Here is a 17,041-nt window from a genome sequence, read left to right on the forward strand (position 1 = left end):
TTTTGAAAATATTAAAAACTAAGACTATATTGTTACAATATTCACCGGCAGTACTCCACGGTTCTTAGCGAATACGCACACCTCTACCACCGCGACTATCGATAATAACTGATGGCAATTCTCGGTCACACTGCATTGCTAACGCGCCATCGAAGTGTTTTGTTTTTATTTTTTGGTTATTTATTTAAAGCTTACTTCCACTATGTATAAACAATTTAAAAAACGTTCGAAGAAACCTCTGAACACGATCGATGAGAACGCGACCATGAAAGTGCCCGTAAGTGGAAACACTGACTTGGAACCACATTTCCAAAATCTGTGTTTCAGCGCCTGGCAGAGACGACCACAAATGTTTCAGTTGAGTCCTCATCCGGTGGGAGCGAAGATAACATACCCGCCTCCCAGGAGCATACGCAGCGCTTTCTGTCGCAGCACAGTGCGATCCTGGCCGCCACTCTGGGTCGCACGCAGTCCTCCAACCGGAACATTGCCACGCTCTCCCGGCAACCGAACAACTTCTTCGAACTGGTCCTGGTTCGAGCCGGTGTCCAGTTGGATCAGGGTGATAGTCTGATACTGGCCTGCGATCATGTATCCATTGTCTCCAAGCTGCGGGACATCTTTACGAGTGCCTCCTCCTATACCGACAAAATGGAGACATTCAAGACGGGTCTGCATGCTGCCATGTCTCCCGGATCGAAGCTGGTGCAGAAGCTTCTAACCGGCTGCACCGTGGACGCAGCTGGCGAGGAGCAGATCTACCAGTCCCAGAACAGCATGTTTATGAACTTCCTTATGATCGACTTCATGCGAGATGCCTGCGTGGAGGTGCTATTGAACAAGATCGAGGAGGTGGCTAGAGCTGATCGAGTCATCATGGGTAAAGCAGCTATTCCCTTGCCACTGCTACCCCTGATGCTGACCCAACTGCGCTACCTGACCGCCTTGCACAAGGTGGAGATCTACAGTCGCATCGAGGTAATTTTCAACAGGGCCACGGAATCGGCAAAGCTTGACATCATAGCAAATGCTGAGTTGATACTCGATGCCAGCATGCACGATGAGTTCGTCGAGCTTCTCAAGTAAGTAAAGATATTCCAAGCAGAATTACTCGTAAAGTAATTTCCATAGATGTACCAAAAACATTTTGTACTTGCTCAACACAGTTACCCACAAACCACAATCAACAGTCACGCCCACAATCTTTCGATTTAGTTTTTTATTTTACTTTTTTGTTAGTTTCTACAAATAGTATGTCTAGTAACGGGTATCTGATAGTATAAAAAACCGACTACAGCTTTCTTTCTTATTAATCTTATAATTTTATTTCGTGGCAGCATTAACTATTCCAGCACTGAAGACCTCTTCCACATGACCACGGTGCAAACTCTAAGTAACTTATCGCTTTCGGACAGAACGCAGGCCAAGTTACGACTGCGCATTTTGGACTTCGCTACAAGTGGCCACTGTCCCGATGTGGTAATTTGAAATAATTGACTGATACTGGATTTTTATTTTAAAGTTTTGATATCTTAGAACTTGCCGCATCTTATAAGGCTGCTGTTAAACGTTCTGAAAATAGACACAGATGACAGCGTGCGCGACGTAAGGCTCTTCCTTCTTCCTTTTGCATCCAGTTTCAGTTCGTTCAATTTCAGTTGATAGGCAGCTTGCGAGAAATCTTCAACTGGCGCCACACAATTGTGAGGGAAGAAAACTCGACAAGAGGCGACAGTAAGAAGTCTCAGCTGGAACTTTTTGGCTTCCTAGAACTAGGATTAATACGCTCGAAAAAGTTTTATCAAGCATGCCAGAGGTCATCTGCTAGTGTGCCTGCTGAAGAGTTTACGTAAGTAGCTGGATTTGCTTATACGAATACAGTGTTTAAATCAATAAACATGTGCAGCTCCTTCGACCTGATACTTCTGCTTTTGTTGATACATGTTAATGAAGATAATTCATTATACATTGAAAACATTGTAAGTATTCCTTAATAAATAAATAAATTTAGATACTTAATTAAATTACAATTATTTTTTTAGCTTCGACGTCGCATTAAATTGGAGCATATAACAGTGAGCATTTTGGAAGAGATACGACTGCACTATCGACACATCCTGGAGCAGCACATTACCACACTGATGAACATCCTTCACGACTTTATGCGAGAGAAAAATCGCACTGTGTCCGATTTCGCCAAGTCTTCGTACAGGTAACCATCGAACCTTAAAGAAATTTCATAAGTTATTTTCCCACCTAAGACTTTGTTTTTTTGCAGTATACTTTTTAAGATTTTCAACTCAATCCAAAAAAATATCCTAAAAAAGCTTTTGGAGCTTACCTGTGACAAATCATCGCCCCACCTGACAACAATGGCACTGGAATTGCTTCGTGAACTTCAACGAAAGAGCGCCAAGGATGTTCAGAATTGTGCTACTCTTCTTATTCCCATGCTTGATAGGATAAGTGATCTTACTCTCACACAAACCCGCGTTGCTATGGACCTTCTGTGCCATGTTGCATTTCCGGATCCGAACCTATCGCCTTGCCTGCAACTCCAAGAGCAAGTCGATATGGTGGTTAAAAAGCAGCTGATCAATTCCACTGATAATATTAAAAAGCAGGGCATAATTGGTTGTGTGCAGCTCATCGATGCAATGGCACGCATCGAGAACGATGGAGTTGAGCGTGACGAGCTCGTAGGCAGCGTGGAAAACGTCGATTCCTTGCCCGATGGCCGAGGCAAAATGGCTGCCAACTTAATCAGTAATTAAGAGTTGACATACTTAAACGTGTATTTTAATATTATCTTTATACAGTACGCACCGAGTCATCAATAGGAAATAGTACCGAGTCTTTAGCCCTGTTTTTTGAAGAACTGGCCACGGTTTTCAATCAGCGCAATGAGGGAGGCACCGGCTGTGACTTGGACTACCAATTCATTGCTTGGGTCTGTGACTTAGTGACATTCCGATTTCAGGCAAGTTTTGTCACAGAGGATGTTCCCGAGATTTTAAAGTATTTGGTGACTTGTAAATATTCGTTTCAATGCTCGCTAATTTAATCTATTTTTAAGGGGAATCAAACTGGAATATCAATTAAATATCAATGAGTTGGACGATACAAATGTAAACACTGAATCAGATGTCCTTAATATTGGCATAAATATATCAAAACTGGTTTTATCACCGAAAGCAAAGTAAGTTCACTAAATCATTGCCTCATTATTTTATTAACATTATCCATTACAGAGCTTGTGATTCAATATACATTCTGGCTCCTCTGTTCAACTGTGTCAGGGTGCTGTACAAACATCGCCACCATGACAGCTTAGAGAATATCAATGCCTTGCTGGGCTGTGCCATTGTGCTGCCCTCTTTCTTTGAGGATGACAACTATGTCCCCGTTTTTGACAACTTTAAGGCTGAACAGCAAAAAGACATTCTGATCATTTATTTTCACACCATCAATTGGATGAGGGTGTCGATCAGTGCGTTTGCATCACAACGTGATCCTCCTACTCGGCGTCGAGTTCTTTCTAGACTCGGAGAGCTAATACGTATCGAACAGAGAATTAAGCCCCTCCTGGCTAGAGCGCCTGTCGACTTCATGGCACCGCCATATCAATTCCTCACAAACGGCAAGCTCTCGAACCAGAATTTGAAACGTCCAGGACCTAAACCAGCTGCCAAAATGAACACAACGCTTCCAGAACTAGATTTAAGTGGTAATCAAACAACGATCGCTGACTTTACTATTAGGGTTGGACCGTGCAAGACCATTAAGATGAAGACTGACTTTGAGCAGATGTATGGGCCGCGAGAGAGGTACAGGCCAATGGAAGTTGAAATCATTATGCTTTTGGTGGAGCAGAAGTTTGTCTTGAGTCACCAGCTGGAAAATGAGCAAGTGGGGGAGTTTCTTGGTCTCCTGGAGTTACGTTTCCTGCTAGAAGACGTGGTTCAAAAACTTGAAGCAGCAGTTTTTCGACAGCACGATTCTTATGATGCGGACAGTTTTAAACCGCATTTGGCCAAACAGGAAGATTTTATTTGCGATCTACTTCCATGTCTAAATGAGGTGAATAATCACCTTATTAGCCTAGCAGAAGCCATCGACAATGAGCTCACAAAAGTCAATCATGTGTACAGCAATCTGGATCTGTTTAAAGAGCAATTTTGCTATATAAAATCGTGTTTTGGGCTGTGCGTCCGGCTGTTTGCTTTGTACTTCGCCTGGAGCGAGTGGAGTGATAAGTCGCAGGAACAACTGCTCCATAGTAAGCTGTTAAAATTTGCCGCATACCTTAAAATGTAAAAAATTAACTTTTTCTGCAGAGTCTTTGCTTAAACTACAGCCTAAAGCACAATGGAAGACACTAGAGAAGCAAAGTGTCCCTCAGCTGGCAACCCTGACTTTTCAATACTTTCTAAAGTATGAGAAATCTGTCTTGAGTCTTAGTACTGCCGTTCAGCTTTATCGATTGCTGTGTAACTTATTGAAGCTGGGGAGTTTACAAAGTGATGCTAGCCAACCGAGACTTCAGCAAGCCGAGGAGTTACGTAAGCGCTAAATATTAAATTTGAAGTTCATTTTTTAGAGTTTATTACTCATGCAGGGATACTGTGTGGCACGCTGCTGCGCCGTAAATGGTTCCACTACGCTGGTACCTTGGACAAAGGCGGACAGTGCAATATCTATTTGGACGAGCTGGTCAAGGGATTCCTAAAAAAATCGACTTCCACGAGTCAAACCGATCTCCTTAGTGAGTTGGTTAAGCAATGCAGCATACTTAATACGAAGGACAAAGCCCTGAGTTCATTCCCCAACTTTAAAAAGTAAGAAAACAGTTTGAACCCTTTTTTTATGTTTTATTAATGCTTCATCCTAGGGCCAACTTCCCATTACTCTTTCGCGGACTGTGCGAGGTTCTCATTCACTCCTTAAGTGGTCAAGCTAGCGTCGCTAGCCATGGTGATAGATTGACGCTATGGGAGTCTGCAGTGGATTTGTTGAATGGGTTGCTCAGCATCGTGCAGCAGGTGGAACAGCCCAGAAATTTTGGGCTCTTTCTGAAACACTCCCTGTTATTCCTAAAGTTGCTTCTTCAACACGGAATGTCTGCGCTGGAATCTATTGTTCGGGACGATCCCGAAAGGCTAACAAGGTTTTTGCACGAGCTCCAGAAGGTGACACGCTTCCTGCATCAACTGTGCTGCCATTCGAAGTCAATTAAAAATACTGCTATTATCAGCTATATTCCCAGCCTTCGGGAGACCATTGAGACGTTGGTCTTCCGAGTAAAAGCCCTTTTGGCCGCCAACAACTGCCATTCTGCATTTCACATGGGAAATATGATCAACAGGGATCTCCACGGAGATTCTATTATAACACCCACGAGTTCATTCGCCGGCGAGGAAAACAGCGACGAGGAATTACCTGCGGACGACACCAGCGTAGATGAAACGGTCTTAGGAGATGACATGGGCATCACCACTGTTAGCGTTAGCACGAGGCCGAGCGACGGCAGTCGTCGGAGCAAGTCCTCTTCCCGCAGCAAATGCTTTTAAACAATAATTTAGCTTAATAAGCTAAGGATTTTTAATAAATCAGTGACGTTGAAACCGAGTGATGGCTTTTCATTAGTTTAGTCTAAAATTGAGCAGACGACGATCTTAGCATTCTTTATTTATTTCATTTCATTATCTGGATGCAATTTTATTTAATTTTCGTATTACAAATAATAACAAATGTATGTATATCAAATATTTTAGTACAATATGCTTCTTTTCATTTATTTTCTTCGTTAACAATAATTGTTTATTAAGACGTAAAAGTTGTTCTCCCATTTTTCTCACATTCGGCCTTCCTCTACGATGAACTCTGATTGTTTATTTGTAGTATTTAATTTCCATTTGTTTTTATCTCGTAATAATTGGCGACGTTACGTTCACGGTTTATGAATCCCTTTCATACGTGTGGTATGTATGCAAATGTTTTGTGATGTATATCAATTGGGTTGTTTATAAGAGGGGTATAAAATCAATCATGTATAATCATGTTATATATGTAATTAAAAGAGCAAGAAAACACACACAAACTATAAATTTATAGTAAAACAAAAATGAACTACGCAATGTTAATCCTAACGAGTGTGTATGTGTGCCTGCTACAGATATTGTCTTCATACAAATCAAGTATTTTGCCTTTTCTATTTTATGTATCAAGAAGAAATAATCTTGGAAACTTTCCAAAGGTATCAGATCCTTGCATCCACTGCCACTGTCCTTCATCTTTCTTTATAAACAGGTGCGCTTGATTAAGCCGATTCTTGAAATATACATGAAACGATTTTGTTTGCTGAAAAGGTTTGAAAAATAATTTGGAATAGGTCGAAATAGTGTGTATATTTCAATTTACAATACAATCGTTTTTTTGATTTATTAATTTTTATTGTTTTCTTTATTTGCCAATTTTTCAAAACTTAAAACATTTTACACAAATTAATTTTAAAAATTTTTAATACGTACGCAGTCTGTTTAAAAGTAAAGTTAGATTATACACTCCTACGCCTACATATACATTATATACTCAAATATATATTTATAGAGAAAGATATATATTTATTGTATATATAGATTTAGTAATTATGATTAAATCTTGCCTTTGCATCATCACAATTCATGTAAAGTTTTTCATTTTTTTCGCTCAGTTTCCATGCGCAGTTTGCAATTTGTTGTCCACTTTGCTTTCTTTCATGATTCCTCTCGACTTTATTTCTGTTTATTTATATTCAATATTGTGTTGCTTTTGTTAAAGGTTGAAATTTACACACGTATACAATTATTGTTATTGTTATTGTTATTAGATGAAAGATAATTTTGCTTGCGCTCCTCTTCACAATACACAAAGATTTTAAACCAATTAAACAGCTAAACAAATTAGTTCTTTAAGTATTTAACATTAGTGATTTATGTTAGGTCGTAAAAATATTTTGCTAAAAATTAATATTCATAGTTTAATATATATAACATACTATTGAAAACTTAAGCGCACAAACAAAACTAAATATTGAAATTAAAAACTAATTTTGCCAAACGTTTTTGCTTTCCCGAAAAATTAAAACAAAAATTACAAATTACAATATTTAACACAATTAGGGGTTTTGGGAGGTATGGATTAAGGGCGGGGTGGGCTTGCAGAAAAATTTGGTCTTCCAAAGAAATGTTTTCTAAATAACGGCACATAATTTTGGTAAAAAATTTCACATCAATTTTTGAATCGAAATCGGTAAACATGAACGGATTGTGTAACAATTTGCCAATTGGGTTATAGATTTAGTTTAGTTTTAGTTTACAATAGAAAAAACACATTAACAATAAAAACTTACAAATAAAATTACAAATTTAAAACAATATAAAATCAGTACAGTTATCGAATTAAACAAATCGTTAAAATTAATTATATTTATATATTTGCAATTTGAATTGGGTTCAAAGGTTTTAAGTCACCAAATGTGGAAATTTCCAGGTCAAAAAGTCAAAAATTTTGCATGCAAAAAGACGCGGCGTTATAGAATTTTTATAATTCACTTTCTTATCAAATTAATTTATTTGTTGTGTTTGTGTGTGTTTAAGAAAAAATGATTAAAGTTTTAAAATTATTTCTCCGTTTTTCGAAGGCAACAATCAATTGCAGTTGCGTGAAATGCTCTCTCAATAAAAAAGTAAAATATTCAAGGAAACTCATAAGAAAACTTATCAAAAATAAAATTGGGTAAGAAGTAAATTTTAGTAATTTGTCTCTTGTTATTGTAGTTAGAAAATGGCGCACACTTCTCATCATCCTCTACAACGACAGTTTACTTTAATAATTATGTGTATATGTGTGTGTGAGTGTGTGTGTGTGTTACTAAATTTAAGCTTAACTATGGTCATTTAGAATTTGTTGTATATATTCTCTTATTGTTTGCGGCTAATATTATGTATTTAAAGTTCTTTGCTGGTTGGCAAATTTTGCGCAAGTTTTAATTCATCATTATTTCGATTTGCTTTATTTTTTACTTTAGGCAACTGTTTGGTGTGTGTGTGTGTGTGTGTCTGTGTATGTGTAATTTAAATTTAAAAAAGTTATTGTTTTAGGCTTATGCTGAACAATGTTCATAGATACGTTTTAAAACACACGCGTCTTCATCAACTGCCAACAGTTTGTATTTTGCTTTATACTTGAGTTCAAAATTGGAAGTATTCTTTCGTTAGTTTAAAACTAATTTATATGTTTTTGTTTTTTACATTTATTTATATTAATTAACTTTTTGCTTTACTTGAGATCTAGCAATAGCGGAAACGTAAACGACAGGGTTCTTCGTTCAACCAAACAATTTTGTTATCGAAATTTTGCAAAATAGAACTGAAAACAGACAATTTTGTTTCAATAATTTTCCCTATACGAGTATATAAACGTATTTTGACACGTGTGTGGCATTAATTTTTGTAGGCATGGAGCTAGTTAAAGTTTGCAATTCAGCTTGATAAATTTTAGTTTATCTTAGGGCTGTGTTATCTTTAGTGTTATCTGTGTGCGTAGCAGTTATAGATGAGTAAAGAAAAGTGGGAAAAGAGTTTAATCTGAATTTGATATTAGATAAGAGGACTTTAATAGAATTCCTAGCTGTGTTTTAGTGGTTCTAGTGTTTTAGGTCTTCTGCTAATTCGCACTTGAGAGTTGGCTAATTGATTTTATAGTTTTAGTTCTCATATTAAGTTTAGTTCTCATATTAAGTATGCGTTAGTGTTATTAAAATTTATAATCAATTTACTTTAGGTTTGTTATTTTACTGGTTCGTGATGTGTTGACTTCGCGTCTGTGTTCGGTTTTCTTCCTAATTCGTTGCTTCGATTCGCAGACATTAGTCACATTAGACTTCGTGTTGATTTGTGATTTTGATCTGCCTATCTGTATTATCAGTGAGTTTAGGTGTAGTTTTGTATGTGCGCAATTACTTAGCTCTACATATTTTGTTTACTTGCGACAGATAATTGATTTGAAGTTGCCTAAAACTTACGTTGTTAAAAAATAGTCGGTTTTTAAATTTATGCAGAAAGTCTTGCCAGTTGCCGTCGCCATCGCATTATATAACAATGCTGGCTGCGTTTTAATTTTTGTATTTGCTTATCGTTCTCATCTCATCTCAACTCATCTCATTCCATCTAATTAATAATTTGTTGTTTTTGTTTACTTTTGTCAGTCAATGTTCCTCACTAAGCTTTGCTTTTCAACTTGCATCTGAGCCTGATCTCGTGTATATATGTTTGTCAATATATGTTTTCCATATGTATCTATGTAGCTTCAGCGCTCGCAATTTTCCAGTACGCATATAAATGTAGTAAAATGTCCTCGAGTCGAATTGATTTTGAATTTGCCTGTTTTCGTGTTTTTTCAATGTATAAAAGGGTGCTACATGCTGCTTAAGATTTAAAATCAATCTGTACTGGCTTAGACTGCTCTCTCTATATAGTTATAGATAAATATATTTTATACTTTGAAATTTTCGTATAGGTTTTGCTATATATGCTCAATTATTGTTTCAATTTCGAGTTAAAAACGCTATGAGACAAATTTCCTTATACACTTGTGAACTTTTAAAACGACTCGACTTTGGTTTATCTAAGTTGTGAGGCTGACGCTTTTTAAAAATGTCTTGGGAGAATCTGCTAAACTGTTTCGCTAAATGAAAGGATTTCGTTTAAAATGCTCTGCTGCAAGGGCTTTTTAGTGATTACATACAATACATATACTCTACTCGACATATTTGTTGCTGCTATTGCTGATTTCTTGTTTCTTGTTTCTTCATTTCTTGACTTTATTTATGGTTATTTTGAGGGACGAAATCTACGGCGTTCATAGCAAAAGAACTAAGTTCGAAACGAGTCTCTTTAACAATGCTTTTGAATTGTGGCTAATTGCGGTTCTTATACCTTATATTGTTTCTCAAAATTAAACTTATTGCTCTAACGAACGGTTGCTATTTGTTTTACTATGACGCGAAGGATTCGATTTTTCTCCAGGATGTCGCTCGGAGAACGTTGTTATATATTTTTGTGGTTGTAACTTCCTTGTGTGGTTGATTTTGTTGTTGTTGTTGTTGTCGTTAATGATGCTTTTATTGATTGAATTGGGTTGATGTGTGGTTTTAACTCCATGCCGAAAACGTATCCATGTACCACTGTTCACCATTGGTGCCTAAAGGTTGCTGTGGTAGCGGTAAACTGCCCCAACTGCCGCCATTTCCTATTAAACCGCTCGGGTAACGTCGCTTAACATCTGCCGGATTTTGGTGACCTCCATCGAACTTACGTTTACCGACTACTGCGGATTGGTGACCGCGATCGGTTTTGGAATTGGTATTGGTATTTTCATTGGTGTGGGGCGGCATTCGGTAGGTTTTTGGTGTGCGTTGTGTGTTCGTTTTTTGGTGGGATGGGTGGTGTTGGGTGGTGGAGTTTTTCGAAAGAAAAAAAAGAGAAAGAGAGTTAAAAATGTTGTTAATACAAAAATGGTTCAAAGTTGTTGCTATTATTTCTTTGTTTTGGTCTTGGTTGTTTTCGGTTGGATTTAGTTCAACTGGTCTATGGTTCGAATGGGGTTTCTTGACGTTGTTTAGTTATTTTAGTAGCACAATTTGATTTGGTCCATGTTCATTTTGTGTCTTTATTTGGCTAGTAAGTAAAGGGAAGATGGTCGTTTGAGTGTTCCAAAAATATCAAAGACAACACATTTGATCATGGTTCGTTTAATTTATCTCATCATTGGTTATACACATCACAAATCGGGGAATCGTGTTAACTCGACATAACGCCAGGGACTTGGGACTTGGTTACATGTACAAATATATGGTGTTTGGGGTGTGTGACTATTATGTTGAGTGCATTAGTGTATTTGGGTGTGTGTGTGTGTGTGTGTGTGTGTGAGGTTAACAATTACCAAACGTGTTACTTTTGTAAGTAAAACATTGTACATGATACTATCGCCTGACACATGGAACATGGAACATTTAGCACAGCTAGCATGATGGGTAGCGGCGATAACTGGGGTTAGGTTACAAAAGGGATCGTCCGCCAGATCGATGGATCCCTGGACCGAAGGAGAACAGAGCGCTGTACTTAAAAGACTCGGGGTTAAACGTGTATCTGTGAGTGTGGCGGGTCTTGACGAGTGTGCTGGGTGGGCTTTGGTCCACTCCTGGTTTTGAAATTTTGAATTTGGCAAAGACTTTCGGGGTCTGTTCGCAGGGCTGAACTGATCTGATCTGGCGCTAAGGATTTTGATGCTGCATGTTCTTGACGAGAGATGAGAGATGCGTGATGTGTGATGAGTGTTCTTGAATTCGCCTGCCTCCATTGCCAATGACGAGATTCTTTGATCGGATTTGATTTGATTAAGATTTAGAAAAAAAGACGATATGATCACATTGAATGTATGGCGTGTGCTCTGGATAAAGTAGTCTGATGTAGACCTATGTGGACTTATCGAATTTGGTTTATTCGGACTTCCGCTTTGATTTCTTTTCTTTTTCGGGCCGAGACGACTTGGACTTGTGGGTATGCTTCTTGGACTTGTGTGACTTGGTTTTGCTATGTGAGGACCTATGGACTTTACGCTTCTTCACCGGAGAGCGACTCTTGTCGCTGACCGAGGAGGTGGTCGATGAGCTACGCTTAATTACCCTCCATGAATGTCTTGAGTGCAGCTCCAGCTAGAAACAGATTTAGGTTTGGTTCGGTTTGTTTTGCATTCATTTGTAGGTTTTTGGATTTTTGGATTTTTTGTTTTGCTTATATATTTTTTTGCTGATACAAAACAAAGCGTTCGTTTGTATATGGCAATGAGCATGTCTGTGTGAAGCATTCTTACAAAGGAACATAATAAATAGGTGTCTTCCTTGAGGGCAAAAGTATCTACGAATACAGCCACAAAAATGTAAAGCGTGTTCAAAACGGAAGCAGGTGTTGGGTGTTGGGTGTTCGGTGTTGGGTGATTGGTGAAAGGGTGGAAAGTTGGGGGGTTCCCTTCTCGAGGTCAGCACGCTTTTGCCAGACGGTGTTAGTCAACCCACATTTTAGTGTGGCAAAAGCGAGATCTGGTTGGCGGTTTCAGCTATATGTATTTGGCAAAAAATTATAACAAAAATTGGTGTGTGTGTGTTGTAAACATAATACACGAATCGATTAGTATTTGTTCATACGTAAAGTAAATAAAAACGATTTCAGTTGGCTTAGGTGTCACCCTGTGTGTGGATGATATGTATGACAGGTTAAAGGGGGTTATATTATACATATGTAGATCATTGGGTATACATGTGTGTAGGTTACTAAACTATTTTTATTTTTCATTACTTTTTTTTGGCTTTGCAAAGCATGATGGATAATTAATTAACAAGACTCACAATTCGATATACATAAAATCACAAAATATATGTATATGGTTAAAGTAATGGGCTAGAATATAAGTAATGTATAAATAAAGGTTTTATATTTAGACTTGTGCAATCGCAATCGATCAGGTCAATCTTGAGACGCGTTTCATTTGTATAAGTATATTATTTGTATCTGGTGGCCAACAAATCAGCGCGGGGCGAAAGAAGACAAAAAATTATATACACGTACGTCAAAATTTTGGAATGGGCTTTTTGGATCTTTTCGGCGGGAAGGACTCTTTCGATGGGCGGTTGGATGGGTAGGGACAAACATTGAAAGTAATCGCAACGGAGACGTGTGCTAATCCCACTCGACTCCTCTTCGACTCTCTATGGCGCTTAATTAGTGGGTGACAATAGATTCAATTGATTCTCTGTGCGAGGGTGGTGGTGGGACATAAATACTAATCGATTCATAAACGTTTACAGACATGGCTCAAATATAGTTAGGTGGTTACATATCCAAGACAATATGCGTATGTAAACAATTACTCAATTTGTTATAATGGCTTTCCATATACATAGACGATGTTTGTTTCAGTGTGTGTGTGCGTGTGTGTGTGTGTGGGGCGTATCTAATGGGCATGGCTGTAAATTGCTGCTTACAGTTGGATGGGAGTTAAAAAAACAAAGTCAAGGCATGCATCAAAAATTGTAGCATACATCTCAGCGCCGATCAAGTAATAAAAATCAAAGTGAACCGCAATTGTAAGCAGCAAGGGGACAACTGTTAGGATGACAAGGAGACATTTAGGTAAAGAATTGAAAAGTATGATTATTGGATAAGAAAATATAAAAAATAACCAAATGGTTTAAACTTTACAACATTTAGAACAGTTACAAATGCGATACACACGACATTAAAGTGATTGTTTTTTTGGGATTCGGAAGGGGATTCAAACATATTTTAAAATCTCTCGTTGAGGTCGTTTTTGTATTGGTGCGCGTGATGAGTGTGTGTATGTTGTTTGGGGGTGTGGGTGGTGTTTCGTATGCATGTTTACATTTTACTTGGCTTTACTTATAATTGAATTGAATTTGACATTTGCAATGTATAGATTCTCTCAAGTTTGACGCTGTTGTTTGGTTTGATTATGCAGATTTCACTTGGCGCAGGTTGTTGGGATTCGATTTGGTTTTGGTTTGATTTGGTTTGGTTTGAATTTGATTGGTGGTTTTTGTTGATTGGTTTGGCTTAATTTTGGTTGTTTTTGTTGAGGTGTAGTAGTTTTCTGAGATTGGGATACGAGTAGTACGTTCTTTGTGTTTTGTTGAGCTCACCTGGTAAATTTTGTAGCGGCTTGACGTGCTGGGTGCCACGAGCGCTGGGACGCGTTGGCACCACCCCACGGACCCCCCCGGTTGCTGCCGGCGCCCCCTGACCGGTGGCCCCCCGCTGAGCTACCGCCGCCGCCGCCTGTCCCGCCGCCGCTGCCGCTGCCGCCGCCTGTGGCGCTGTTTGGGCCCCCAGACGACTGATGCTGCCACGTTGGCCAACGACTCTGCCACGCGGCACTGTGATTCCATGCCCACGACCAACTCCCTACACATCATTCGCATCGTCATCATAGTGATAGTGATCAGTATTTTCGGTCGTCATCATCATCATGGTCATTATTGCATGCATTGGTTGCGATGTGGGATGGGGTGTGTGTGTCGGTGTTGGTGTTGGTATACGAGTGTGTTTTGAGTGTGTGTGTGTGTGTGTGTGTGTGTGTGTGTGGTTGCATTTCCAGATTCGGTTCCATTTTCCATCATTTTTGGTTATCCATCGGCCGTTGGTTTGGTTTAGCGTTTTGATTTGGGTTTCGAGATTTTGGTTCGAATATTTGCGTTTACAATTTTCCAATAGCATAAGCATGTTTTTTTTAAACATAATTAAATGTGTTTGTATATATATGGATCGCCAAGATAATTGTCAAATTTTTGGTCATTTCAAATTTCGAATCGAACGAAAGAGTAAGCAAAGTAAAGAACGTTTTTGAATTTGGAATGTCGAATCGATGAGAATTTCGAATTTGGAGCGGTTGCGTTTGCGGAAAGGGTCAGAAAAACGGTATTCGTTTTGGTTTTGGAATCGAAAGGTTAACGATAGATTTTGGTTTTAGATTTGGTCGTTCGGTTTGTGGTTGATTTTCGTTTTGATTTGGATTTAGGTTGGTGGTGGCAGAGATAGAGTTGGCAATTTTAATGTGGGTTGGTTTTTTTGGTTTTGACGAACATATATATAATTTTTCAAGATTTGTTGTATTTTGTCATATTGTACCGAAAAACAAATGAATTGTTTGTATATAGATAAGTATACAACAAGAACACATAAAAAGAAAGAAAAGAAAAGAAAAATCGAAATAAACGCGTTAGATTCTTGGTGTAAAACTGTTTGTTTGATGGTACACATACACGATGTAATGTATGCATATAAGTATGTATTATTTATATAGAAATTACTAGATGTATAGATACTGTTCTCTGTATTCTGTTTAGACTGAGTGAGCATTTAACTAGTCAATTGGGTATTATAATATACTTATAACAACGGATCTGGGGCACTTGAATCGTTCAAGTTCAAGCAACAAAAGTTTTGCCTCTTGCGATTGACACAATATTCAAAAAATAACTTTACCATGTTTGTAAATTTGTTTTATATAACGTAACTATAAGTACAATAAGCGTATGCGGTTAATTGGATTAAACGTTAAAGCGTTGCGTTGGGTACAATAAATAAATAAGGTGCGCAATCGTAATAAAAAGCGCTTCACTTAATCGCTAGAAATTCATTTAAATTAAAACGTCAGCACGCCGTGTTCAGCTCATTAATATATAATTTAAAATGGTTACTTCGCCCTTGCGATGGGTGGTGCAATTAAAATTATAAATAACTAAGCAGGTAGGGTGTAGGGTATACGTACAAGAAAAGCATAAGCGTAAGTAAAGCGTAATAAAGCACCGTTTGTTATTGATTTCTCAATTGCGTTGTGGCGCGTCGAGTCCTTAAATTATTGGATGATGGGTGTATTTCCATGGGTGTGTTAAGCGAGAGAAGGCGAAACAAGCAACAAATAATCCTTGTTCCGGCAATGGGCGTGCACGTGTCTCTGTGGGTGCTGTGTGGGCGTGGCATGGCTTTTGGGTGTTTTTTTGGTAGGTGAGTAGTGGGTGTTTTCATTTTTTGGTGCAATTTGGCAGCAAGAGACGTGCAAATTTTGACTTCATAAACGAAACAAAGAACACATTTTGGGGGAAATAAAGTTAAAGCCAAATGATGAAGCGTTTGTTTAACAAATCAACGTACGGAATATAAAGTACAAAGTAAACTAACTACAAGAGGGGTAGATATATATACATATCTAAATCAAAATGAACTCTACAAATCTTGTGTTTCTGTGTGCGTTGTGTTCTTGATCTGTTCTCAAATTATACACCGATTCAAAAGGATCTAGTAATCGGGATTCGATTCGTTAAAACGCACCATAATGCTCGAGGAACCACTGGGACCGCTGGCCGATCCTCTGGCCGATCGCTGTCCACTAGCCAGCGGTGAATTCTGGGAGCCGCCGGCCGAGAGCGGAACAACCGTACCGCCGGACACACTCCCTCCTCCCCCGCTGCCCCCTCCTCCGTTCGGGTAATCATAGTAGTTGTAATCCCCATCATACGAGCGGTACAGGTCCTCGTAATAGGACTCATTGGCAAAGAGCCCTTGGCGATAGTCCGAGAACCCGAAATAGTCGTAATCGTAGTCTAGGGGTTTAGGCAGGGTTAGGGATTAGGATTAGGATTCTGAATGGAGACATTTCCCCCCCTGTACACCTATACCTAGCTATCATATCATATGCCGCCAATTGTCAATTTGCCAATTAGCCATCGAATCGGGCGCGTACTGAGCGCAACAAGATAGTCGGATAGATAGGGGATAGATGGATTAGTGCTTTTGTCTGTGGTTGTTGGGTGGTTTGGTTTCTTGATGGTTTAGATGTCAAACTAACACACGCGATCGAATCGGTACGGTATGTGGCTTAAGTAGACGAGACTTAGGGTTACTTACCGGTGATATAACATCAAACAGTATACAGGGTGCTTAACATTCGCTACACAGAGAACACAATTGCAACATTTAATTATCGTAAACAACTATGGACAACGTTAAGGTTAAATGTCTATGTCTATATGCTTTGGTTATGGATTGAGTGTGTGTGTTCGTAATGCCCTGCACTTGCGACACAGAGAGTTCGGATCGGAGGTTCGGGGTAGTTCGATTTGAGTGATAAAGAACAACGGAAAGTAAGACTGGACGACAACATCGATAAGGAAATAAACAAGGGCATGCAAATAAAACGAGGATAGAATTATTGTAGAAATAAACGTAGCATCGACATATAACTTGCAAATGCGAGAGTATACAAATAAGAAAGAAACAACATTTACGATTAGTCAGATGGGAAAAGTAATAGAATTCGGTGAGAAATGGTTACACTCGGTTACACTCGGTTACTTCAATTGATTGCCAATGATTGTCGGAGATCTTAGGGTTAGTGGGTTGTGGGTTAATCTCGATCTAGCTGGATA

General features: G+C 38.6%; 2 protein-coding genes across 24 annotated transcripts in view; one reads left to right on the plus strand and one right to left on the minus strand.

The window, feature by feature from the left end:
* Positions 1-142: 142 nt before the first annotated feature.
* On the plus strand, positions 143-5,636 carry LOC122621516 (Fanconi anemia group D2 protein). Of its 3 annotated transcripts, XM_043799388.1 has the most exons (15): positions 143-277; positions 328-1,082; positions 1,338-1,479; positions 1,537-1,605; positions 1,659-1,849; positions 1,907-1,979; positions 2,043-2,212; positions 2,279-2,766; positions 2,820-3,018; positions 3,077-3,199; positions 3,252-4,279; positions 4,338-4,562; positions 4,619-4,838; positions 4,892-5,189; positions 5,255-5,426. In XM_043799388.1, exons 1-15 carry the CDS (start codon positions 203-205, stop codon positions 5,282-5,284), a joined length of 4,086 nt encoding a protein of 1,361 aa, XP_043655323.1. In that variant the 5' UTR covers positions 143-202; the 3' UTR covers positions 5,285-5,426. The 3 variants fall into 3 exon arrangements, with proteins under 3 accessions (XP_043655323.1, XP_043655322.1, XP_043655324.1); XM_043799387.1 differs by having other exon boundaries at positions 4,892-5,636; XM_043799389.1 differs by lacking the exons at positions 4,892-5,189; positions 5,255-5,426 and having other exon boundaries at positions 4,338-4,557; positions 4,619-4,799.
* A 2,046-nt stretch (positions 5,637-7,682) lies between these two features.
* LOC122621518 (heterogeneous nuclear ribonucleoprotein R) overlaps positions 7,683-17,041 on the minus strand; it is a 52,344-nt gene continuing 42,985 nt past the window's right edge. For 6 of the 21 annotated variants that reach the window (XM_043799393.1, XM_043799396.1, XM_043799395.1 and 3 more), the window contains 3 exons: positions 15,945-16,216; positions 13,757-14,018; positions 7,683-10,368 (listed from right to left, as the gene is read on the minus strand). In XM_043799393.1, coding sequence (XP_043655328.1) covers positions 10,193-10,368; positions 13,757-14,018; positions 15,945-16,216 — 710 coding nt within the window. In that variant the 3' untranslated portion in view covers positions 7,683-10,192. Of the gene's footprint in view, positions 10,369-10,776; positions 11,756-13,756; positions 14,019-15,944; positions 16,217-17,041 lie in introns of those variants that run through there. The other 15 variants (XM_043799401.1, XM_043799400.1, XM_043799397.1 and 12 more) reach the window with 5 other exon arrangements.

The sequence above is a fragment of the Drosophila teissieri genome, chromosome 3R (assembly GCF_016746235.2).
Source record: "Drosophila teissieri strain GT53w chromosome 3R, Prin_Dtei_1.1, whole genome shotgun sequence".
Taxonomy (NCBI): domain Eukaryota; kingdom Metazoa; phylum Arthropoda; class Insecta; order Diptera; family Drosophilidae; genus Drosophila; species Drosophila teissieri.